This window comes from Petaurus breviceps, unplaced genomic scaffold, assembly GCF_028583685.1.
Source record: "Petaurus breviceps papuanus isolate PSGF00001 unplaced genomic scaffold, PetGlider_PUasm1.0 164, whole genome shotgun sequence".
Classification (NCBI taxonomy): Eukaryota; Metazoa; Chordata; class Mammalia; order Diprotodontia; family Petauridae; genus Petaurus; species Petaurus breviceps.
In genome coordinates, this window is record NW_027185735.1 from 16,033,517 (window position 1) to 16,058,984 (window position 25,468).

At 37.7% G+C, this 25,468-nt stretch overlaps 1 protein-coding gene across 6 annotated transcripts in view; it reads left to right on the forward strand.

The window, feature by feature from the left end:
* The window catches only part of FUT8 (fucosyltransferase 8), a 491,667-nt gene that overhangs the window by 335,716 nt on the left and 130,483 nt on the right, over window positions 1-25,468 (forward strand). For all 6 annotated transcript variants that reach the window (XM_069082397.1, XM_069082396.1, XM_069082394.1 and 3 more), the window contains one exon: window positions 17,368-17,482. In XM_069082397.1, the coding sequence (XP_068938498.1) occupies window positions 17,368-17,482 (115 nt within the window). The remainder of the gene's footprint in view (window positions 1-17,367; window positions 17,483-25,468) is intronic.

The window sequence follows — 25,468 nt, forward strand, 5'->3', positions numbered from 1 at the left end:
GTTCAGAGATACAGCTTCCCTCATCTCTTTGCAGAAATGATTAGCTTGGCAGAGATTATTGCATGGGGGTGTGACATCCACAAAGTCTGAAGGGTCCTGTCTTCTAATGAGGTAACCTTTTTTATGCCTTTAGGGAACTAGGAAGCTGCCAGGGTCTACCACTGCATCCAGGGTCATCTCCAGTCTTCTTGGTCTATATCTTGTCACTGGACCCAGATGGCTCTGGAGGAAAAAGTGAGGCTGATTACTTTGCATAGCCCTCCCTCACTTAAATCTTATTCACTGGCAAATCATCTTCCTGAGTCAGAAGGAAGGAGGAACAGCATTCCACATCCTTTGACCATTTCTTTCTTTTTTTTTTTTTTTAAGCAATTGGGGTTAAGTAACTTGCTCAAGGTTACACGGCCAGGTGTTTCTGGGTGGGTGCTAAGTGTCTGAGCCCGGGATTCGATCTCCAGGTCTTCTCAACACTGGAGCCGGTGCTCTTACTTGCTGAGCCACCTGGCCGCCCCTTGACCATTTATTTCTTGTAGATTGATATTTGCTCTCATGAATTTTAACTGCTTATGACAAGTGTTTTTCAGTCATATGTACCATAAATATTGCTCCAATCTGCTATTTTTCTTTTTTCATTATTCTAGATTTAGGGTTTATTCTAATCCGGTGAAATACATTCACCTTATCTTTAATATCTGTCTGTTTGTTTAAATGGAAAAATGTCATCTCCCATCCACGTATTATGATACTTTGTTGGATCCCGATCTCATTGATGTAGATGAATAGCAATAATGATAGCTAGCATTTATATAATGCTTTGACATTTACAAAGCACTTACAAATACTTTCTTATTTTATCCTTACCATATCCTTGGAGGGCAGGTGCCATTATTATCACCATTTTACAGATAAGTGAACTGAGGCAGACAAGGCAAATGACTTGACCAGAGCTACAACCTAATTTAGTGTCTGAGGCAGGATTTGAACACAAATCTTCTTGACTGTAGCTCCAATGTTCCATCTACTGCTCCACCTAGTTGCCTCTAACAAAAGGTGTTCCATTTAACAATGCCAGTTATATTCCTTTCATATATCTTTTGTCTATATCATCCTGTAAATTTTAGGGGGTTGAGGGGGAGGAAGTACAACCAGCATGATTGAAGCATTTCTCTGGATTTCTCGGTATTGTTGTTGAATCTTTTAATTAATCTTATGTTGTTTAGACATTTGCATAGAATAAATCTTAAAAGAACAAAAGTTATGCCTAAACAAATATTTTTTAAAATGATAATCAACAAAAATTAAGGACTGAAATAATTTATTCTTTGCCTATTCCAATCATTTCTATGATTGTCAAATTATGATATTCGGTAGAATTCCATTTGTAAAACCATACCTCTTCCTTTGTTGTTCTTTCATTAAATATGACCTCAGTACTTATATAGATTATGCTTATTAGATGTTTTACAGAGATGAGAAAATAGGCATGTAAATTAGTATAACAAATGCCAATTGTTACGTATAAAAAGCCAGTGTTATTACTGAAAAAGTTGATCAATATCTTATTCCGTAATAATAACACCATGATTATTTACAGATGGTTTATCTCCTTCCCTCATTCAAATATCATTTCTATTATGGATCCTCAGTTCCCTAAAAATCATATTATTTTCCCAGCCTCCTCTTTGTATGTTTGACCTAGGCTAGGTGCTGTGACAATAAGCAGTGTGGCAGTTTTTTTTCTTTAGTACCTTCTCAGCTCCCTCATACAGCAAGCATTGTGAGGAATATGATGTTTGAGTCCAAATGTGACTTCTCCATTGCCATTCATGAAGAAAATAATTTCTTATAAAGTGCTGACAGATATTTTATACTTTGGAGTTTTGTTTTGGTCTCTCCTAGTTTGTCTTTAAATGCTCTTGGAATTTTCTGGCTCAGTTGGATTTCTTTCTATGTTTTCTTTTTTTTTTTTTGCTTTTTGGAGGGCAGTTGGCATTAAGTGACTTGCCCAAGATCACATGGCTAGTTTTGTATGTATGTGTTAAGTGTCTGAGATCGGATTTGAACTCAGGTCCTCCTGATTCTATGACCTATTCTATGACCTCTATTCACTTCGCCACCTAGCCGCCCTCTTACTATGTTTTCTGTAAGCTTGCTCTTCCTGCTACAACTTTTTACTGTTTTATGAGTGAATAGCACACATTATCTCCTGTTGTTTATATACCTAAGATTTTATCAGCAAGTTTCTATTTTAAACCAATGTTAACTTCAACAGCCCTATCTCTTAGTTTGGTAAAGATATCAAACATTTGATAGCTGTGGGGTTTCTGGACTTTTGTAGCCTATTTGTTATAGCTCTTGGTTTGCATTGTTTAAATATTCTTAAAAAATGGTAATGTATGTTTTATCCATTTACTGTTCAGTTTCCCAGTCAACAAGCAAATAAAAAGTGCCTGTTTGATATTGGGTATTAGGGATACAAGGACAAAAATTAAATCTTTTCTGCTTGACTTAAGTCAGGAACTTGTTTAAACAGGTCTGGTTGTAGATGTTTTAATTACAATTTGTATCTTTTCATTTTTGTTTTTCTTCTTTAGTATTGATTTTTAATTTTGCTTTATAACAAGTCAGTGGTTTGACCGTACATAGACAGCTGAATCAACAAACACTCCTACTTGAATAACCATTCATTTCTAGTCTGTTAAGATATCATCACTTTTTATTTTTTTTTATCACGGGATATTTAACACTTGCTATATATGGTTCCTTGTAGTTCTTCTTGAAGAAAGGATTCATGAGGCCTATAAACCTTTGATCTTTTTCATTTCTTGCTTATGCACAGTATTTTCGAACATATTTCTCACTTCCTACTCAAACCCACCTTTGAATTGAATTCAGTAATATATGGTGATTTAGTTAGAGAATCTAAGTTCTTCATCTCAATGTGTCTAAGTAATTGTCTTTATAAAGAAGCTGGTGGCACAGTGGGTGAACAAAGAACCAAATTGCCCTTAGTGTGTTCACAACCTGAATTTCTGCCTTACCTCTTACCTCTCCTAAGCTAAGTCTCCAGACCGAAGCATGTAATAGTTTCAGTAAACAGTTTAACATTGACTCAGGATTTTGTCCTGTACTGCTCAAACCTTGGGTCTGCTGCTGGGTGATGGAGGGGCAAGTCTCTTAGCAATTTTTGGGCCTTAGATTCCTTAACTGCTCAGTGAGGGGCTTGTAGTAGATGACCTGTAAGTTCCTGTCTGGCTCTGAATCTATGACTCTTTGATTCATAAATTGGGATGTCTTGTACCTATGAAATAGAGTACAAGGTCTAGGGGTTATAAGTGACTCTATGACAGTATATATTTGTATGGCTATTGCTATTTTTAAACATCTATAGCTGCTGTTATAATTAATAAAATAAAAATTCACTTAAAATTATTATTTCATAGTTGTTTGCCATTATGTGTTTTCCTGTTTAGTGGATACTAACAACACAGTTACGGTCATTGTGTGTGAAGGGGGATGGGATAGAGAAGATGGTCATCATTTTAAAAGGTTGGAACGTATTTACTGCTGAAAGGAGATGGGAAGCTATTAAGAGTTTTGAACTCAGGAATGACCTAATCAGAGTTCTGTTTAAGAAAATTACTTTGTCATCTCTGTGTAGGATAGATTGGATTGGAGAAACACTAGAGGCAGGGAAACCAATGAGGAGGCAATTATAGTAGTCCAGGTGAAAGGTAATGAGAACATGATTAGAGTAGGTCTATAGGAATGAAAGAGACAGGATTAGGGGACGGGTGAAGAAGTAGAATTTACAGACTTGACAGCTGCTTAGTGTGATAGTAATGGAATGTGGAGATTCCCCTGTATTGGGCTTGGTTTTCAAATTGATTGTATTAAAACCCAGAGCTTGTTAATCCCACCTGTGGGATGGACTTGTTGATGTGAAAAGAAAGTCCTGAACTGGGAGGAGCTGGTGACGTAGATTTGGAGAGATAAGAGAGAGGCGGAAGATCTTTTTGGAAGCAGCACCTTGTGGAGAGAGAGAGAGACTGGGAGAATTGCTGGTGGCTGCTTTGAATTGCCCTGGACTTTTGAGACCTGCCCCCTGAGCTGCCAAGGACTGAGGAGACATGGCTGTTTTGCTGGTACTTTGTCTGTCTGTTTTGATGTTATTTTGCCAGATTTGTCCACTGGTGAAAGACAGTCCTTTTGTTGAAGAAGTCCTGGAACCTGGCTGTTCACTAAGAAGCCCTGAGACTGTCCTGCAGACAGAGAGTGAATACTGTCCACTGGTGAAGGACAGTGCTGTTGTTGAAGGGGTCTGGAGACTGTCCTGCAGACAGAGTGAATACTGTCCACTGGTGAAGGACAGTGCTGTTGTTGCAGGGGTCTGGGAGCCTTTCTGTTGGTTCAGAAGCCCTGAAGAAGGATTTTCCTGTTGTATGTTTACAGAAATCCTGGGAGAGGGCTTTGCTAATGTGTTCAGGGGTTCTAGGACTGTTCTACAGACAGAGGATGAATTCATGAAGGGACTGGCAATGTATCTTATGGCCTTGCTAAGCCTTGTCTCCCCAGGAACTAAGATTGCTGAGAATTTGCCTCCTGTCAAAATGAAGAAAAGAGCTCCATTTGGGTATTAAGTGCTGTGTTTAAACTTGATGTAACTCTGGGGTAGATTCAATTGTGATCCAGGGGTGGGGAACTTTTGACCTTATTGTGCTCTGTGATTGACAAATGAAGGTACTTTACCTATGTTTGGAAACTAATCTCCATTTGAGAAGAGGGGTTTTGTGGTGGACTAAATGAAGGTATAGCCTAGGGGTGGAGTAGTATTTAGAACCGGGACTTTGTAATTGATTGAATGATTGGAAGGTCCTGGGGTGGGGTAGTACTTGGAGATTATTTAATCACACTTAGTAAATGCTGTATTTGGAATGATGTCATGTTTTGATCTTCTCTGTTCTGGGTTTGTTACTGAATAAAATGGAGAGCACCTATGCTGGTATTTTGAACCTGGGAAGTTGCCTTTGCTTGGTATTATATTACACTTAGATATATATGGGGTGAGGAACAGAGTAGAAAAAATGACTTCAAGGTGTCAAGACTAGGTGACTAGGAACATGATAGTAAAATTATGAGAAAACATGAATTTCAGAACAAGGATGTGGTTTGGTAAGGATGGTCAGCTTATAGTAGGACATTCAAGGATTTTAACTGTTTCATACTCTTGAAATAGTAATTAGTCAATTACTGCTCCAGTACAATAAAATGATATGTACCTTCTTTTATAATGTGATAAATTATGTTGCAAATTCGAAATCATATTGTTTGGACCAGTTTCTCACATAAAAATTAATCCATGTATATTAATTTAAAAATATTTTGAGACTTTTTCAAATATGATCTAAAACTCTTCAAAGGCTTATTGTGCTTTACATTATTTTTAGATTCTATCTCTTACTATCTAGTCAGGTCACATAATCTTTCTTTAGACCCTTGAATTCTCTCTTTATGCTCACAATAATCGATTTCATTTTAGGATAGCATTATTCAGAAGATGCTCAGTTGTTTTACCATTAATGTTGAGTGTCTGTAGTTCACTAAGTGGGATGGTTGTTCACAACTCTTTATTTTTTGTAGAGATGTCAGTATCAATAGCTATTGCATTCAACCATGTGCACATGATAACTTGGGAACATTTTTGTTGAGGGATCAAATGGGCAGTTTATTACAGCCTGGGAAATACTGTGTTAACTTTAGTTTATATACTGTTCTATATTAAGTTTTAATTTAAAATTTTTCCTGATTTTAAAAAATAAAGTGGTATTTGTTTTAGGTATTGTGTTAACTAATGTGGGTTCACATCACACATCTGGCATTAAAAGAGGCTTTAACAGGTGAGGAATGTTGAATGCTGTTTGATTTTTATTTTCAAAGACCTCCTAAAAGGTTTACTTAAGATAATAAATATTTCTTAAAATTTGGTTTAAGATTCTTGTTTTTAAAATATTCTTTTAACTTGTTTTCATACACTTTTACAGGAAAATGGAGGAATGTCAGGGTACTGGGAAAGCACTGTTGCATGAACTAGCTGGTGGTGACCGTTTTTTTAATGCTTTCATACTTCCAATCTGAAGCCTATTTTCTCTATTTAAAAAAATTTTTGCTTTTGTTGTTAATCATTTGTTCATTCATGTCCAGCTTTATATTTGTCTGTGGAGTTGTCTTGACAAGGATACTGGAGTGCTTTGTCATTTCCTTCTCCTCATTTTACAGATGATGAACTAAAGCAAATTAGGGGTAAGTGACTTGCCTAGGGTCACACAGCTAGTAAGTGTGTGAGGCCAAATTTGAACTCAGATCTTTTGGACTTCAGTCCTGGTGTACTATCTGCTGAGCCACCTAGGTGACCCATTTATAAAATGAAGATAATGTTTATATTACCAACCTCAGAGGTTGCATTATGAGGATCATGCCTATGAGGTATGTGTGTGTGTGTGTGTGCTTAAAGCATGTTTATACTTTAAAGCTATGATTATATAAATTAAATCTGTGATTTTTAGAAGAAGTGTAAGTAGTGGAATGAGTGCTAGACTTATATCCAGAGGGTTCAAATTTCAGCTTTATCCCTTATTACTTACTTATGACCATGGGCAAGCTGCTGCCTCCGTGAGCCTCAGTATTATCTGTAAAATGAATAGACAAGTGAATAAAATTGTTTTGTCAATCCTAGAGTGTGTTATAGATTTGTTATTTTATAGTTTTCATTTAATCACTTTTCTCCTTTCCCAGACATTCCCTTTCTTGGACCAAATAAATAAAAACCATTACTCTATCTAACCCAGAGTCTTTTTTTTAGTAGTGAGTAGATATAAAACTTATTCATTTTCTCCATGTGTGAATAGTCAATGACAAATGAATCTTTTAAAGACTCTCTGGCCTTTTTTGGGATCTTAAGGAGAAATAAAATAAGGAACGAGATTTTTGTAATTGAATATTTGTAGAGACAATGTTGAAAGACTTGGCAAAATGTCCCTCCTCTGAGGATGGGCTAGGCTATATTACAAGAAAATTATTACAAGGTGAATGAAATAGAGATTTCTACAATTGGTTTGCCTGTAGATAAAGCCCAACCTGGATTCACTGTGCATTGACTGTTCCTACTTTTTTTAGGTCTTCTGTTAAAACTCTAATCCAGAGACCAGGAAACTATGGCCTTTTGACCAGATTCAACCTGCCACCTCTTTTTGAGTCCAGAATGATCTTTACATTTTAAAAATAATGCATTCTGGCCCTAAATGAATCATACTAATATCAAAATACTATTCACATTGGTTTCCATAATTTACATTTAATGGCATAGGGTTATAGGGATGTTATGTGACTTGTTCAGGGTTACCCAAAATTTGAAATACTTTTACAAGTGTGAAAATGATCAGCAATCTGTATTTATTTATACAGAAGAACTAGGATTAAGAAGTTTCAGGGAAAAAAATACCTAGAAAACCTTAAAGAGAAGCCATATATTTGCTGTGATAACTCCCCCCCTACCCGCCACGCCCCAGGAAGCCATGGGTGACCTTGACTTTTCTATATTAAGGTCTTTCCCTGGTCTCAGTCTGAGGTCTTGCCCATTCAATGACTAAGGGCTGGACAGGGGTTGAGACAAAAGATAGCTCAGTTTACCAACACCAAGATAACAATCTGAGTGGGGTTGACCCTCCAAGTTTCTTGCTAGAACAGAAAACAATTGCTTTTTACACTCATTCTAAGCCATCATAAACTACACAATGAGCCACTGAGGCTTGGGTTGCTGATGTCATTGGTCCTCTTGAGAAGGAAAGAAGAACAACACAGACAACCCTAAGAAAGTTTTCTAGTAGGAGGAGACACTTGATTGAGTCATAAAGGATTTTTTTTTTTTTGCCTTTTGGAGGGCAATTAGGGTTAAGTAACTTGCCCAAGTTTACACGGCTAGTTTTGTGTGTGTGTGTGTGTGTGTGTGTGTGTGTGTGTGTGTGTTTTAAGTGTCTGAGGTCGGAACCAAACTCAGGTCCTCCTGACTCCGGGGCCGGCGCTTTACTCACTGTGCCACCTAGCCGCCCCAGTCATAAAAGATTTTAAGAACTGGAAGTGATAAGAGGCACAATTCCAGACAAAAGGCTAATCACTTATGAATTTTGGTTTTTGTATTTGTAAAGTGGGGTAATAATACCTTCCTAGCCATCTCAAGAGGCAACATAGTATGGTGGATAGAGGACCAGTGCTAGTCAATAAGATATGGATTGAAGTCATGCCTCAGAGATAGACTAACTAAACATGATCATAGGTAAGTCATTATCTTCTCATTACTTTTCCCCCAGTCATCTCCTCAAGACTATATGCCGTAGGAATTATGCTAATAACGAGGGGGTTTCCATACTGAAAATTCAGGTCTTCATCTTTGTTGTTCTTTCTAATCCCTCCATAAATAAAAATTCCTGCCTTGCAGGGTATGAAGATCACATGTGGAGCGATAGGACCACAGACCTACGTATTTAAGAAAACTTCATGTAGGTCATAGAGTCCTGCCCTCACCCAAATAATAAATGCCATTCATGACATCCCAACAAGTGGGCATCTACCTAGTATTTGAAGGCCTTTAGTGAGAGTGAAATGAAGAGCTGGTTCTAATTTTTGACAGTTTGATTATTAGGAACTTTTTCTTTATGCTGAAACAAAAAATGTATATGCCTACAACTGCCTATTGACCCTAGTTGAGTTCATTTCAGCAGATAGGCAGCTCCTACTATGTTACAGTGTTCTGGAGTCAAACACATTTGATCCTTCCTCTACTTGAGAATTCTTTCAGCCTAGTCTTATGATTGCCATAACTTTCCTCTTCACCAGATTTACATTTTTACAGTTCATCCAATTAATGTATACGATATGCTTTTAAGTTCTGTTATCATCCTTTTTACCTTTTTCTGGTTATAATTCAGCTTGTCTATAACCCTTATAAAGTGGTACCTTGAACTGAATTCAATACTCAGATTGCTTTGTTAATATTAAATAATTCATTGTGACAGTGGATTGGTGTTCTCTCATTGATGTGGCATTTCCCTATATCAGTATGGATCCCAGGACATCTGTGCCTTCATGTCTTGGTCAATTCTTGTCACTTTCTTCTGTAGCTGATCCACAAAGTATTAACCCATTGTGTTGGAGGTCTTCTTATAAAACTTTAGCACATTTAGGCAATAGAGTTTCTTGCTGTTGTTTTTTATTCTCTGCGGAGCCCAAAGATTTTTCTCCAGAGAGGAGAGAGGGTCCAAGAGGAAGAAGGTGTTCTACATTGTCACTTGTTGCAGAGAGGTCAAGAAGGATGAAAATGGAGAAATGAATCAATCAGTCAGGCAGCACTCATGAAGCTTCTACCATGTGTCAGGCTCTGAGCGAAGTGTTGGGAACCAGGCTAATGGGCGAGAATGCAGGAACAACACTGTGCAAATAGGAATTGGATAGAGAATGGATTGAAGGCAGACTCAGAAGAAAGGCACTTAGATGAAAGGCTACTTAGTCGTTTCACTTGAGTATTGAGGTCAGAAGCAAAGATTGCAAAGAGTTGAGAGCTAAATGAGAGAAGATGAAGTGGAGATAAGTATAGACAGCTTACACATGTCCACATGCACATTTTTGTCTCGTTTGGCTGTTAAATTCCTCAGTGGTTGACAGCAAGAAACTGAAACTCTGCTTTTCTTACGAAAATTATTCTGTCATAGAAACAGAAAATGTACAGATTCTTAACTGAGAATAATAAGTAAGAAAAATATGATTAATCATCATATTTCCCCCTGTCACTTTGTTTATAGATGGTGAAAATGGAAATAACCAAGCTATAAAGTTTATTGTTAGTGAATAATGTGAACACATTAAACAGATGCTTAAAATGCAGCACCTGCTAACGACTCTATTGTGTCAGGCCATTGTATGGAGTAAGTCCAGTGTTAATTTACGCATGCACAGTAAAAACTTGGCCTGAGTATTCTGAACTATGGCAATGATTTTTAATGTGCATGTGTTTATTATTAATGGTATTGCCTTATTCAGTGGGACTGTTATAATGCATTATGTGTTAGAATGGTTTCACTTGATGTATCAATATAATAGCTCATTTTTAGTTCTTGAGAGGTAAATGTAGAATCTGGGGAGAAACATACTGCTTTAAAAACTAAAAATTAATAATACTATAAAGTGTTCCCTTTAGTAGGAGACCACTGCTTTCAAATGAATTATTCTACAGCTTAAAAAACAAAACAAGTAGGGATTCAGGCATACTAGTGTTGGTATATTAAAATAGATTCTTGTTGACCTTCTGCACGGACAGTATGGGAAATAGGGCTCTGGTGACAACATGTGACAACTAATCATTTTTATGTTTTTCAACACAAGATTAAAATGTTAACTCTACCTAGCTTCACCTCACAGGCTTGTTGAGAGGATTAAATGAATTAACATGTTTAAAGTGCTTTGTAAATCTTAAAGCATTATATGAATGAAGTATGTGTATGTGTATGTGTATATCTATATCTATATGTATTTCAAAATGCCTAGCCTGGAGTCAGGAAGACTAATTTTCCTGAGTTCAGATCTGGCCTCAGACAATTCCTTGGGCAAGTCACTTAACCCTGTTTGCCTCAGTTTTCTCATTTGTAAAATGAGCTGGAGGAGGAAATGGCAAACCACTCCAATATTTCTTCCAAGAAAACTCCAAATGGGGTCATGAAGAGTTAGACTTGACTGAAAACAGTTGAACAAAATCATATATGTGTATTATATAGTGTACATATGTATATATACATATCATGTGTATTATATAGTGTATATATGTATATATACATATCATGTGTATATCATATATGATATAGATATATCAATATCTATGTATATTCCTCTTTCAGGACTCTTAGGAAATGTTTATAATAGGTCATACTTAATGTTGGGAACAGGAATTTAAAGTGCTATTAAAGTTCAACTCATAGAACTTAATGAGAAGCTCTTTGGAGAAAAGGAAAGTATTTTTACTGACTTGTGTAGCAAAGTGTGTGTGTGTGGGGGGGGGCGGGGGTGGAATTAGGTCCTCTGCATTATTTCTTCTTATTCATACCTTGCTGCTTCCTTCATTTTGACCCTTTGAACCATGAGAGTGAAAGAATAAAAACTAGGTAGTTAAAGGGCTAGCCTTTTGGAGTTATGAAGGAACTGAGTTAATATCCTGCCTCAGACACTCACTGGCTTTGAGACTCTGGACAAGTCACTTAACCTTAGTGTTTCAGTTAAAGTGGGAGGAGGGTTAGACTCAGTGACCTCCAAAGTCTTTTCCAAATCTAAACCTGTGATTCTGTATCATAGAGAAAATGACAGTAACGATAAATTTCTATTGATAGGTCATATTGAGAATCCATATGCATAGGGATTCCAACCCCTTTATCTCCGTCATGATCTTGCTTTATCAATCATCCTCTCTTATGTGTTTGCAATTTCTCCCTCTCTGGTGTTACCCTCCACCCATCTCACAGATATCTGTACTAAAAATATGACTAATATGGAAATGTTTTACATGATTGCACATGTATAAACTTTATTGTATTATTTACCGTCTCAGGGAGTGGGGAGAAGAGGGAAGGAGAGGGGGATAAAATTTGGAACTCAAAACTTAAAAAAAAAAAATTAGCACATTGTTTTAACATGTAATTTGGGGAAAAAATAAAATGTTATGTAAAAATTCTAAGAACAACAAAAACATCTTCCCCTTGATCCAGTTTACTCCATCAAGCTATATATTCCCCCCCCCCTCCTTTAAAATTCTAAAAAGAATATTCTAGTTTTCTGCTTCCTAACTTCTTATAATTATATAATCCTGGTTTTTTGGTCTTCACTAATCTACTAAAACAACTCTCTCAACCTGGACTATCTCTAGTTGTCCTGATCTATATCTTGGCTCTGGAGGAGAAGGCTGGTGACCTTGCACAGCCCTCCCTCACTTAAATCCAGTTCACTTGCAAGTTATGGATCACCTTCCAGATGTCATGGTCCTCTTTGAGAATGAAGAATAAACAAAAACAAAATAACTCTCTCCAAGGTCTTTGTAATCCAGTCCCCCATCCCACCACAAGTCATCCTTCTTGACCTCTATGGCATTTGACCTTGTTGATCACTCCTTTCTTCTTGATACTTTTCTTTCATGGTTCTCCTTCTGCTTCTCAAATTACTTTTCCATCTCCTCTACTGTCTTCTCTATCTTCTTCTACATTCCAGTAATATTAGTGTTCTGTCTTAAGCTTTTTCTCCCCTAGCAATACACCCTCTCTATTGATTTCAATTCTTATAGCTTCAAATATCTCATGACATATTTGGTCACCTCTAGATGACTCCCAAATCTCTTTCTCTACCTAAACTTTTTCTCCAAATCTCCTGTCCTGTGTTTCAAATTACCTGTAAGAAACATAGATTTCTCACTTTCATGTCTAGAACTAAATTCTTTGCTAATGTAGAACTTTTTTTTTCAAAAATCTGACTTCACCTTCATTTTCTTTTTCTGTTAATGACACTACCATGTTCTCAGTCATATGAACTTGTAATCTTAGCTGCCCCACAAACTCCATCCTCTCCACAACATTCTTCAGTCAATAAGTTACCAAGCCCTGTTGATCCTACCTTGTCAGCATCTCTCAGTCTCTTAGGTTAGGTGCTTTTGTTAACAGCTTCATCTGGTCTTCATGCTTGCAGACTGTCCCCAATACAATCCATTCTTCACAATGCTGCCTCAGTAATATTCCTGATGTACTTCTCTATTTTTCATCCTCCTTTATTCTCCCTCTGCTTTTGCTCATGTCATGCCCTGTACCTAAAAGTCTTCCCTCTGCATTTCCATCTGTTGAAATCCCTCTTTTACTTATTTCAGTGCCCAGTTCAGATAGCTTTTGTTGAAAGTGATCTCTCTCTCTTCACATTTCTGATAGTACTTTACCTGAACTTGTCCTTTGTACTAGTCTTATACCCTGATGCCTGTGTATATATCCTCGATCCCTACCCTGCATTAGATTGTAAGCTTTTTCAAAGTGTTTTAGAAAGAGCATTTGATGTAGTATTGCCCTGTTCAACTGCTTGACTTTGGATAAATTAAATCACCTCTTCTGACCTCAGTTATCTTCTAAAGTGAGGGACATGTCAAATATGTGACCTTCAGGCTGCTTGTGGCACACGACGCTCTCAGGTGTGACCTGAACCAGATTTAAATGTAATTGTGACATATTTAACAAAATGAAAACTCAGTAAAATATAGAGAATATTGCATTTTAAATCTAAGTCAACATGAAGCCTGCAAGAATCCTTATGTGCCAATTAATGGTCCTCATTTCTATTTGAGTTTGACACCACTGGTCTAGGTGAACTTTTAAGGTCCCTTTCAGCTTTAGATCTGTGATTCTTTATATTCAAAGTGCCTACACTGCACCTTACATATAATAGGAATTTCTATATATCTTGAAAATCAGAACCCTTTATATCTGTTACAAATGTTGATGCTATCCAAAAAAAAAAAAAAACCAAACCATCAAAATCATCTCCAAAGTTTATGTTGCTGTTGTAATCTATGCTAAACTATATGTCAATTGAATCTAAGTCTTTCACAAGTCAGAGCCAGGTATACTGTGGGGGATTTTCTCATAAAATCTTTGGTAAACCTCTTTTCCCCTAAGTTAGGAAAATTAGCATTTGATTTCTTTTGCTTTCCCAAGGGTCTCCAGCTTCCCTGCAACCACTCATTCTTATTGTTGAATATAGGACAAATTTTGTCTTACTCTCCAAAAATACAAAACAGGTTTGTGCTTGAGTACTTTAACCATCAGAAACCCTCCTCCTTTCTGAGAGGACATTAAGCCTTCTCTCTCTTCTTCCCCCCCCCCCCCAGGACTGAATATTTTACCAGCAGAGTGTCATAGATTAAAACTAGTCCAACCCCTTCATTTTACAGATGTGAACATTTAGACCCAGAGAGGTTTGATGAGTTATTCAAAGTTAACACAGGTAGTAGTAGATGGCAAAACCTAGTACTCAAGTCCATCTTTTCTGACTCAAAATTTAGAACTTTTTTGATTATACTAAATTCTCTCACTAAGGTCTGGGTTATACCCTATTACACAGATTTCTTTAGTACAACAAAGGTAAGATCTACAGGTTTTCTCCTTTCTTATGTGACCTTGCTGTTCCCTGAATGGGGCACATGGATTTCCTGCCCATATTGGTCTCTCTAGCAGTAGCAAGGTTACAACCTCCTGTAGCGGCAAGCACCCCAGTGTCCCCAGGGTCGCTGCCACCACAGGTTCTTGGATCTGCTTTGATAAAGGAAAGCAACTCAAAATGGGTTAACAAGCTTACTTTAATCAGTCAGATATGTATCGTTTACCTAGTTCAAGGGGAAAAGTTCAGCACCCCGAACTTCAAAGTATACAGACAGAATTATCAAGACAGAGAAACAGATCAAGTAGACATATTTCCAAACTGTCCAACCATTACATCCATACCAAATCAACATCTGGGTTTTTCAAAGCCGAGGGTGGGGCTCTCAACAGTGGCTTCCCAGAATCTCATCTGATCAAATCACAGAACACTTCTCAAAGTGAGCCCCAAAACAAAGCTACACATCAGGGCTTATATAGCCTTCTTCTGGCTCAGAGAATGTAACAACTTTTTGGACCCACTGGCCAATCAAAAAGTATCTACAGAAAAACAAGCCTCCCACCCCAGGCTCCAGGTGCACTTTAGTCTAGGGGCAGGGAAGATCTTTAAATTTACATTCCCATTACACTTCCCCATTGTCTCCCAGTCACCGTTGTCAATATCTCCATTTGGCACCAGCTCCTTAAGGTACATGGCTCCCTCAGGGACTACATGGATGCACAGGAATCTCTCCAGGTCTATGCCCAGTTCATTATACCAGTCTCTTTTTCATGGTTTCCGTCCCTGCTTATATCATCCTATCAACAAGTATTTGTTAAACTTTTACTTTGTGCCAGGCACTGTTCTAAAGCCCTGAGGATACAAAGAAAGGCGAAACCACAAAAGCACATTTGTAGATGAACTTTCTAGGGGCTTACCTGCAAATATGGGAAACAGCATGTAATTAAATAGATACATAGGGAGCAGGAAGAAAGGTGACATGAGAGGAAGGCTTAAACAGCCAGGAGGACAAGAAAGCCACCTGCAGGTAACATTTGTTTTAAATGCTGAATCCAGGGATGTCAGGAACCAAAGGATGAAAGAAGGATTCCAAGTCACGAGGAATAGTCACTGCCAAGGTATAGAGATGGGAGATGGTGTATTCTATGTGAGGAATAGCAAGTATGTCGTTTATTATCCAAAAAATAGCTGCCTTTGTGCTCCAAGCATGGAGAGGTAAGACCCAAAGAAGAGAGAAGGCTTACCTATAAGCCCGTTTTTGTTGTTATTTACTCGTTTCAGCGGTATCCAACTCTTTGTGACTCCATTGGGATTTTCTTGGCAAGGATACTGGAGTGGTTTGCTACTTCCTTTGCCAGCTCATTTTATAGATGAGGAACTAAGGCAGATAGGGTTATGTGACTTGCCCAGAATCACACAGATAGGAGTGTTTGAACCCAGATTTGAATTCATAAAGATAAGTCTTCCTGATTTCAAGCCTAGTATTCCATTGAATCTGCCACCTAGCTGCCTCCTGAAACCTGTTAAGCTTGGAATTGTTACTGATTTTTTAATGTTTTGATTAATGTTACTGATTTTTTAAATAAATAAATGTTTTTGTTTTCAACTTAACAAATACCAAATAAAGTGGGCATTTCCAGAAAAAGCTTCATGTGTAGTGAGTATATCTTTTGCCTCATTTTCCCAAAGCAAGGCTGGTATCATTGCCTCTTCAGGGTGTCACTGTCAGGTTGGGGTGTCTCTTTTTGAATGCTATTGGATCCCTCCACTCTTAACAGCTAATGACTAGCACCCAGTTCCATTTAACCAGTTAACATAAATTAGCATTTGTGAAGGGCTATTTTCTTATAAGATACACACACACACACCCCCCCCCCCCAATACATCAGGGGTTTACTCTCCATTATTCACGTTGGTGTCTGGGAAAGAATGACATCAGGCTTAATGCAGTTTCTACATGGTATTGGTCCCACCAAGTTCATTTCCAAAGGCAGTGAGCTCTTGTCTCAGCTGCTCAACAGTGTTCAGTGCCAAAGGTTGCCACTTCTTGCTCCTTACAGCATTCATACTTTCCTGGCAGAAAAACCAAGTGTGGACTCCATTCCTAGACTCCTGAACCTCAGGTGGCTCACTTTCCTGGCCTTTGGAAACTCACAGGGCTATTGTCATTTCCAGCCTTCACCTAAGACAAAAGAACCAAGGTCTCATGTCTGCCTCAGATGGGAAGGGCCTACATCCTCTTCCTTCAAAATAGAGTTCCTTGTTGGAATGCCATCAGCCTGGAAGAAGTTACACGAAGAGGGTGAAAACAAGTTGACTAGTGTTTTTTCAATGTCTGGCTCCCCTTTCATTCTACCTGTGTAGCTGGAGCTCCTCAGAGAGGCTTCTCCTTGCTACTTGGTTGATAGACCAGAACCTATAACTTTGCTGTTGTCTTGTTTTTAGTTTTCTCTGGCCTTCCTTCTGCCTCAGTGATTTTGTACACAATCTGACACAGTCTAAGCAGGGACCCTCTAAGTCAGTACATTAAATTGGACTAACATATGAGTCATGGTTAGAGCTTTTCCTTTTTCATATTTTTTTAACTATTCATGATGGCTAAATCTGAGAATAGGTATGCAGAAGCTAGAAAAGATGCCTTTAGAATATAGAAATAGGTTCTATTGAAGATTCATCTAAATTAATCAGAATATTTTTGTGTCTCTTCTAAAATGGGATAAGGCCTTACAAAGAGATTGCTTCATGTACCCAGGACAGATGTTTGCCTCAATACTAAGAATTCATTAGGTTCAAATATGTATATTAGAGGCCAACTACTTGATCCTATATTCTCAATGAAAAATGTAATAGGGGCAGCTAGATGGCGCAGTGAGTAAAGCACCGCCCCGGAGTTAGGAGGACCGAAGTTTGGTTCTGGCCTCAGACACTTAACATCCACACACAAAAACTAGCCGTGTAACCTTGGGCAAGTTACTTAACCCCAATTGCCCTCCAAAAAAGCAAAAAAAAAAAAAAGTAATATCAGTCACTGTAAGGTGTTTCAATGTATTTGTTGTACTTGGATACTCTTGTTCTATTTATTAATTTTACCCAGATTTCTGATCTGATACTTTGAATTAGTTATCTATTGTTGCCTTCTTTTTATAGGTCAATAATGACAGATCTGTACTACCTCAGTCAAGCAGATGGAGCCGGTGATTGGCGAGAAAAAGAAGCCAAAGATCTGACAGAACTGGTCCAGAGGAGAATAACATATCTTCAGGTAAGGTTAGGTTAAGTGGTAAGCTTGAATTAAGAGGAAGGACAACAGCACTAAAAGAGGTTGTAAAAGTAAACATTTTAGCTCGGAATATCTATAAAAACAGGAAGCCCGAATGATGAATGAATGAATGAAGCACCGGAGATCCAAATATAGAAACAAAAATAGCCCTCAAGGAGCTTATATTCTAATAAGAGGAGACAACACCTATAGTGGGATTGGTTTATGGCATTTTTCTTTATCAAATGTCTGATTCTAACTATTGTTTTCTCACACAAAGGACTTTTTAATAACTAAAAAGAGTAACTGGATTAAAGTTGTATTGATAATATAATCTCCCTTCCCTCTGCTTTTGAACTTCTTCTACTGCTATAGACTACATAGTTATGGTTGGGCATTGATCTTTGTTTCCTTTCTAAGATAGGGGAAGGTTAAAGCAAAATGGTACCCTGATGTTAGTGTATGTTTCAGTGTACAAATTTTCCTGCACTTAAACTAGGAATGATAGAAAATCAAGTTTTTAAGGAGGCCATTAAGAACCAAACTGATGTTGACATGCAGTTTTGTTCCCTTTTTCTCTTGGCCATTCATCAGAGGTGTCTGTAGAATGAGAAACACTTCGTCTCCTGTAGGGAAGAGGTAATTATCCCTTATCAACTAGATACTCATTCAATGAACTCTAAACAGCTGGTGGTGCAGAACCATCATCCTCATTTAAAATGGAAATAGCTCTATTTTCTCAGTGTTTTACATTTCCACATGTTCATTAAATTTTATCCCATAAAAATGTTATCTTTAAGCTATGATCTGGTCACAGTCTAATCCCCACCCCCCACCTCCCACTGTAATATGTGCCTACCACCTGCTTCAGTTAGTTTCAGTGTTTTTTCCTCCTGATTTTAAGTGGCCAAATGTTCTTAACTCAAGTGCTAATATTCTTGCATATGATTGCTGATGATTATTGTTTCATATTTGAGAATCTCACTTATAAATCCCTTTGAGGATTTTAATCTAAAAGTCTTTTTTAAATAACCCTTTAAATTGCTGTAGCGAATTTAACCTTATATTATTTTCTTTACTTTTAATTTCAGTCTTATCATTGACCTTCCACAAATCCTCATTTTATTCAGTTTTCACTATGAACCATTTTTGTATATTGAAAAAAGAGAGTTTTCTATAAAGAAGACTTTTATGGTGGGGAAGATATTTTTTTCAAAAATACTTTTAGTATGTGCCTTTTTATGTACTGAAAGAGTTCTTTTATATCTTTAAGGGCACAGAAATCTTAGAAAAAGCTTCTCTAGAAAAATATCGTTCCTTCAGTTATTTTATACCCACATGGTTTGTTTTTCCTGCTAGAGTTTACAAATTTCTTGTCAATGGAAACTATGTCTTCTATTTAAAATACAATTGTAGTCATTAAGATAAAAATAGTTATGACTAAAGATTTCATTCCTAGATTGATTGATAGATATTTTGTTGTTCTGGGTGACACCTTGAGCCAATAAACACTAACTTAGGACCTGCCTAGTACCAGGCTAAGCTAAGCTAGGGATAAAAGAAGAAAGACCTGCCCTCCAGGGGCTCACATTCCCCTTTCACAAACTATGTTCTAGCCAAAGTGGCTACCAGTTATTTTGTAATCTTGGCACTATCTACTCCATGGATTTGTACAAACCTTTTTCCCTTGTGCATGGAATGCACTCGCTCATCTCTGCTTCTTCAAGGCTTGCCTCAAAGTATCAGATATTTAATACATTCTTCCCTAGTCGATGTTCTCTCCCTCCTTAATTTACTCTATATTATATTTATTTGTATGTGTTGAATTCCCCAGTAGAATATTAGGTCCCTTGAGGTCAAGGACCATTGGTTTTTTGTTTTTTGCTTTTTGGAGGGCAATTGGGTTTAAGTAACTTGCCCAAGGTCACACGGCTAGGTTTTTGGTTTGTGTGTGTTAAGTGTCTGAGGCTAGATCCAAACTCAGGTCGTCCTGACTCCAGGGCCAGCGCTCTACTCACTGCGCCACCTAGCCGCCCGACCATTGTTATTCTGCTGGACCCAGGAAAGTACCAGATAGGTTCTATCTCTGTTGGTCTATCATTTGCTTCTATTTTAATGAAGCATTAATAAGAGGGGAACAGAGTTTATATAGTACCTACTATGTGCCAAGCACTTTTCACAAATACTATCTCATTTGAGCTTCACAACAGCCTAGTGATGTAGGTGCTGTCATTATCCCTTTTTTACAGTTGAGGAAACTGAAACAGGTTAAGTGACTTGCTCAGTCACACACACTACATGTCTCAGGACAAATTAGAACTCAAGTCTTCCTCACTCTTGGCCCAACCCTCTATCTACTATACCATCAGCAACCCTTCCCTCTGTATTAGATAAGAGAATAGATAAAGTACCTAATCCCTTTCTTTTAAAAGAGATTTTTTTTAAAAAGCTGTAGAACAGTTAGGCAGATTCAGGATTAATTAGTTGAATGGCTAGATTCAAAAGATGAATCATTAATGATTTAAGGTCACCTTGGCAAATGGTCTTCAGGAAAGTGTCTCAGAGAGATCTCTCTCTCTCTCTCTCTCTCTCATTTTATGCTGTTTCAAAATTTTTACCAGTATCTGTGATAAAAGGCGTAGTTGGGATGCTCATCATATTTGCATATATCACAGATGCAAAGGATAGCTAATAACACAAGATGACAGAAACAGAATCCAAAAGGATCTTTAAAGACTAGAGCATTGAGCTGAATCTAATAAGATGAAATTCAGTGAGGATAAATGGAAAGTCTTGCACTTCATTTCAAGAAAATTAACTTTATAAGTACAGAATTGCAGGTCATAGTTAGATAATAATTTGTCTGGGAAAAAAAAGATGAGCTTTTAGTGGACTACAAGCTCAATGAAAGTATGTAGCAGCATTCAGAAAATGCAAATGTGAACTTGGGCAGAAGTAAGAATGGTCACCAGGAATAAGGAGAATGATAATGCCAGTGTCCCCAGCCTTGGTCAGACCCCATCTGGTAGATTCTGTTCATTTGGTGGCACCCTGGTTGAAGAAAGATATTAATAAGCTTTGGGGCAACAAGAATGGTAAAGGGCCTTGTGTCCATGTCGAATGATTTGATCATTTGAGGGAACTAAAGATGTTCAAACTGGAGAAGAGAAGATTTCAGTGCGGTCATGATATCTGTCTTCGGATATTTGAAAGGTTGTCATATGGAAGAGAGATTTGATTTATCTGGTTTAGCAATAGAGAGGTGAACCAGGAATTTACCAAGAGCTCAGTTAGGCTTGTTGTCAGGAAAAATCTTATTAACAATCAGAGGTGTCCAAAGTAGAATGGACTTTCTCAGGTCCTGATTAGGCTTCTTTTTCTTAGAGGTCTTTGAGTAGAGGCTGGACCACCTGATCCGTTTGTCTGTTGTGTCATAATAGGTATAGTTACAGATTCTTTTAGGGGTTTGGCTTAGACTAGATGATTGCTAAGGTTTCCTCCAATGCTAAAATTCTTTGATCCTGTGAATTGAATTGAATTGTTCCAAGTGGAATATCTTTGTAGATTTACTATTTACACAATTTAGATTGTGAAAGAGAGTATAATAGTATCATTTAAAGGTAAGTATCAGGACACTAGGCAATGGAGTTGTAAAAGGCCAAGCAACAATACTAAACACTAATACTAAAAGATGAAGGCAGTATCAGAGATATTCCAAGTATCAGAAGTTGCATTAACTATGTTAAGGAGCCAAATGTGAGCTGTAACTCTTTTCTTCACTAAGGAATGTCAAGGAATGCTCTTTGCAGCCAGGTCTTTTTATTAGCTCTAGCCAAAATGTCAAAGCAACTTTTGTTTTTGTTTAAAATCAGTTAGGTTAGGGGCGGCCAGGTAGCACAGCGAGTAAGAGCACTGGCTCCAGTGTTGAGAAGACCTGGAGATCGAATCCTGGACTCAGACACTTAGCACCCACCCAGTAACACCTGGCCGTGTAACCTTGAGCAAGTTACTTAACCCCAATTGCTTAGGGGTGGCCAGGTGGCTCAGCGAGTAAGAGTACCGGCTCCAGTGTTGGGACGACCTGGATCAAATCCAGGCTCAGATACTCAGCACCACACCCAGAAATAACTGGCCGTGTAACCTTGAGCAAGTTGCTTGGCCCCGATTGCTTAAAAAAAAAAAATAAAATAAAATCAGTTAGGTTTAAAAGAAAATTAGTGCTATCTTTTGGTTTTATATCACTTTTGTTTTCAAATTGAACCTTCTTCTGTGCCCTTTCCTTCTAACACAGAATGAAAAAAAAGTTAAATTCAGCACATAAACTGTTATGTTCAGTGTTCTGTACCTGGAGAATCATAGGTTTAGAATTGTAAGGGACCTTAGAAATCATGTAATCCAACCTCCTTATTTTACAGACGAGGAAACTGAGGCTTAGAGGGGTTAAGTGACTTGCCCAGTTTCACACAGATAGTGTCAGAGTTAAAATTTTAACTCATGTTTTCTAGACTCCGAGGCAATAGTGTAACCACTGCATGATGCCTTAGTTGCTCCCATGTCTTCAAAAAACGGTGATAAACTTATTTCTCGTTTCTTCCTCGAGGACAAGCTTTAGTCAGTTAGTGAGTCAGCTGTCATTTATTAAGCACTTGCTGTGTGCCAAGCACTATGCCAAGTTCAGGGAATACAAAGAAAAGCAAAGACACAGTCCCTATCCTCGAAGAACTCCCAGCGCAGTGAGGGAGACGGCATGCAGACAGCTGAGTGCAGACAACATGCATGTGGGATGAGTGGGAGGGCGCTCTTAGCAGGAAGGCACTGCAATGAAAGGGGACTGTGAAACGCTGCTTTCAGCTGAGGCTTGAAGGAAACCAGGAAGGAGAGCATTCCAGTAGCACATGTGAGGAACAACTAGGAGGCCAGCAGGTGCCAGATCACTGAATATGAAGAGAAGAATAAAGCATAAGAAGACTGGAAAGGTAAGAAGAGGCCAGAGCGTTTTCTATATGATCTAGGAGGCAAGGCCACTGGGAAACTTGTACTTTAGGAAGATCAGATTAAGAGTTGAGTGGAGGATAAACTGGAGTAGGGGGAGACTTGTAAGGAGACCAACAAGCAGGCTTTTGCAGTAGTCTAGGATGAAGTAATGAGGGGGCCAGCCCTGGGGTGGTTGCAGTTCTAGAGGAGAGGAGGGGAGGCATATAACCGAAATTTTATAAAGAGACAGGACAGGACTTGACAATTTAATAGATATGGGAGGTAAGGAAGAGTGAGGAGTCTAGGATGATATCTAAGTTGCAATGTTTGGGATATCCTTTAATCAGTAATAGGGAAGTTAGAGAGTAGCGAGGGTTGAATTTTGGACGTGTTGAATTTCACATGTTTATGGGACATCCAGTTTGAAATACCTAATAGGCGGTTGGGAGATGTGAGATTGGAAGTCGAGAGAGAAAGATTAGACCTGGACGAGTAGATTTGAGAAGCATTTCACGTTTCCTTTTGTTGTTGTTGTTCATTTAGTTTATTGCAATAATCATATTCATTGTTTTCCATGTTCTATATATGTGACTATCTATTCAGAAAAGGCTTTCCAGACTTCTCTGAAGTATGCTCATTTGGCCTTTCTCATAGCACAGTAATCAGTTACAACAATTTGTTTCAATTAATCATTTATTAAATGTTAGCAAGGAAGCCAGTATGTGCCAAACACCCTGGTGATACACATATAAAAGAAACAGCTCTTGCCCTCAAGGACCTTATGTTCTAATAGTGGTTGAAAACACAAATAGGAAGGTATAGCAGCAGACCCCATTGTTCTGGAAGACCAATCTATAGGGAGGATGGCAAGGCCTAGCAATCTGAAGAGTACAACATACAAGAGTGATATGTGAAAGCCTTGAGATTTACAGGGTAACCATTCTGAATTCTGTCCTTTTGCCACGATAGGAAACTACAAAAGGAACAAGCTGCTGCTCTCCTGTTTAATTTGCACTTGCAAAAGAGAAGCAGTCACCACCATTTCTTTTCTACATCTCTTTCCCTTTAGGTGATGGCAACACCCAGTATTGTTAACAACTGTAAATGTCTTCTGAAGTTTCAGTACCTAAATATCTTAATCCCTATTACTTCCCTGCTACAGTGAGGTTGAAAAAGCAAGACTAATTCTGGGAGAAAGTTTGGGGGAAATAAGGTTTAGATATTAGGGTGGCTCTTAGCATATTCTGGATAATTTTCATATTTTTTTCCAAAATATTTTTTTTTCAAAAATACATTGATTTCATTCATTCCTTACAGTTATCCTATAAGGATGATAAGTTGTATTATCAATGTAATTTTTGAAAATGAGGAAACTGAAGCAGACAACTAGTATTAGGAAAAACCTCACTCCCTTATCCTGGTGAGTAATGTCTACCTCCCTCACATTCACAATGTGGAATCACTACTTCTGCCTATCATTTAATATAATCAAACATAAATTATATTTTCCCTCTCTCAACTTGCTTTGTTGGAAAACAAGTCATTTCCCTTCTGAAAATCATTTTCTAATTTCCACCCATCCTTCCCCATGGCTCAGACACCTGTTTGAACCCACTCAGCAAATGAGGCTGACACTCTTGACTTCCTGTATTGTATACAATTAACCATGTGGGCCCAGTTGGGGATACTTTACCCACTTGGTCATTATTGAAATATAAGCTGATGATTCATCTTCAGTTAAGAAAACATAATCACACTGTGAGAAGTGAGAAGGGCCAAGTTGAGTCTGTAGGGTAAGTAGAAAGAGGTAATACAGATAAGGTTTTGTTCTAAGCACTGTAGTTTCTCAGAAATTCGTAAATATAGATTCATTCCCAGTCCTGTTTTCATGTGTTTCTATATTGATTTTTCTTCCTTCACCTCCACAATTTCAAATAAGCTAAAACTGGCTGAAGTCTAAAGCTTCTTTTCCCAGGACAAGAAGCTTGTCCTGGAAGAGTTTGCCTCTGCAGGCTTTCACAGTACTTCAGAGAGGGAAAAATGTGAACTCATGAGTTGGAAATGAAGAATTTGGAATTCTTTTTTTTTGTCTTCTGTACTTACTATGTGACTAGGTTGGTAGAATGTACATCTCACTGGGCTTCATTTTTTATGTAAAACAATAGTATTACTAGATTTGTAGAGATACTTTCTGGATGGATGAGGGGATGTTGGCATTGTGCTTAGAAATGCTTTGAAAAGTACACTGGAAATATGAAGAATTATAGTAATTTGCTTTTAAGTGTGGAATAATAAAGAACAGCATACTAAAGGCACATGTCTTTAATAATATCCTAAATCTTCTTGGCATATTTTCACCATCTAAGTGGCCTATTTACATCACTTTTAAATAATTCAAACTATTCCACGGTTTATTTTAGATAATTACTTAGGGATTTAGAGTAGATGATCAATAAGATTTCTAATTTTGTCAGATTTTCATTGCTAAAGATCAGTTTTCCTTTCATATTTCATCATTGTCATTAAAAAAATGTGTTCAATTCAATATCAGTTATTTAATTTGAAAAATGAAGGATTTGGACTGTATTGGCCTCTGAGGTCCCTTCCAGCTCTAGTTCTAATGCTGGGGGAGATATAAAGTTTAGGGGGGGAAAAGTACAACCCCTCCCCTCATGAAACTGTGTATGAGAATGTGACATATTCACATAAATATCATGAATATAAAATAATATGTAGTACATTAAGAATAAATAGCATGCTATATAAGATTTGAATGAAAGTGAAAACCATTTTATACTTAAGGATATCAGGAAAGATTTTGTGTAAGAGGAAACTTTTGAATTGAGCTTTAAAAGAAGGGTTTGAAGTTCAACAGGTAAAGAAAGAAAGGAATAATATTCCAGACATTGGGAGCACTTGTTCTCAGTCTCTTTTTGCTTATTATTCATCCGCATCATGCCCATTAACTGCGCATGAACCTTTCGACTCTGTCTATGTTCCCTAAGTGATTTCATC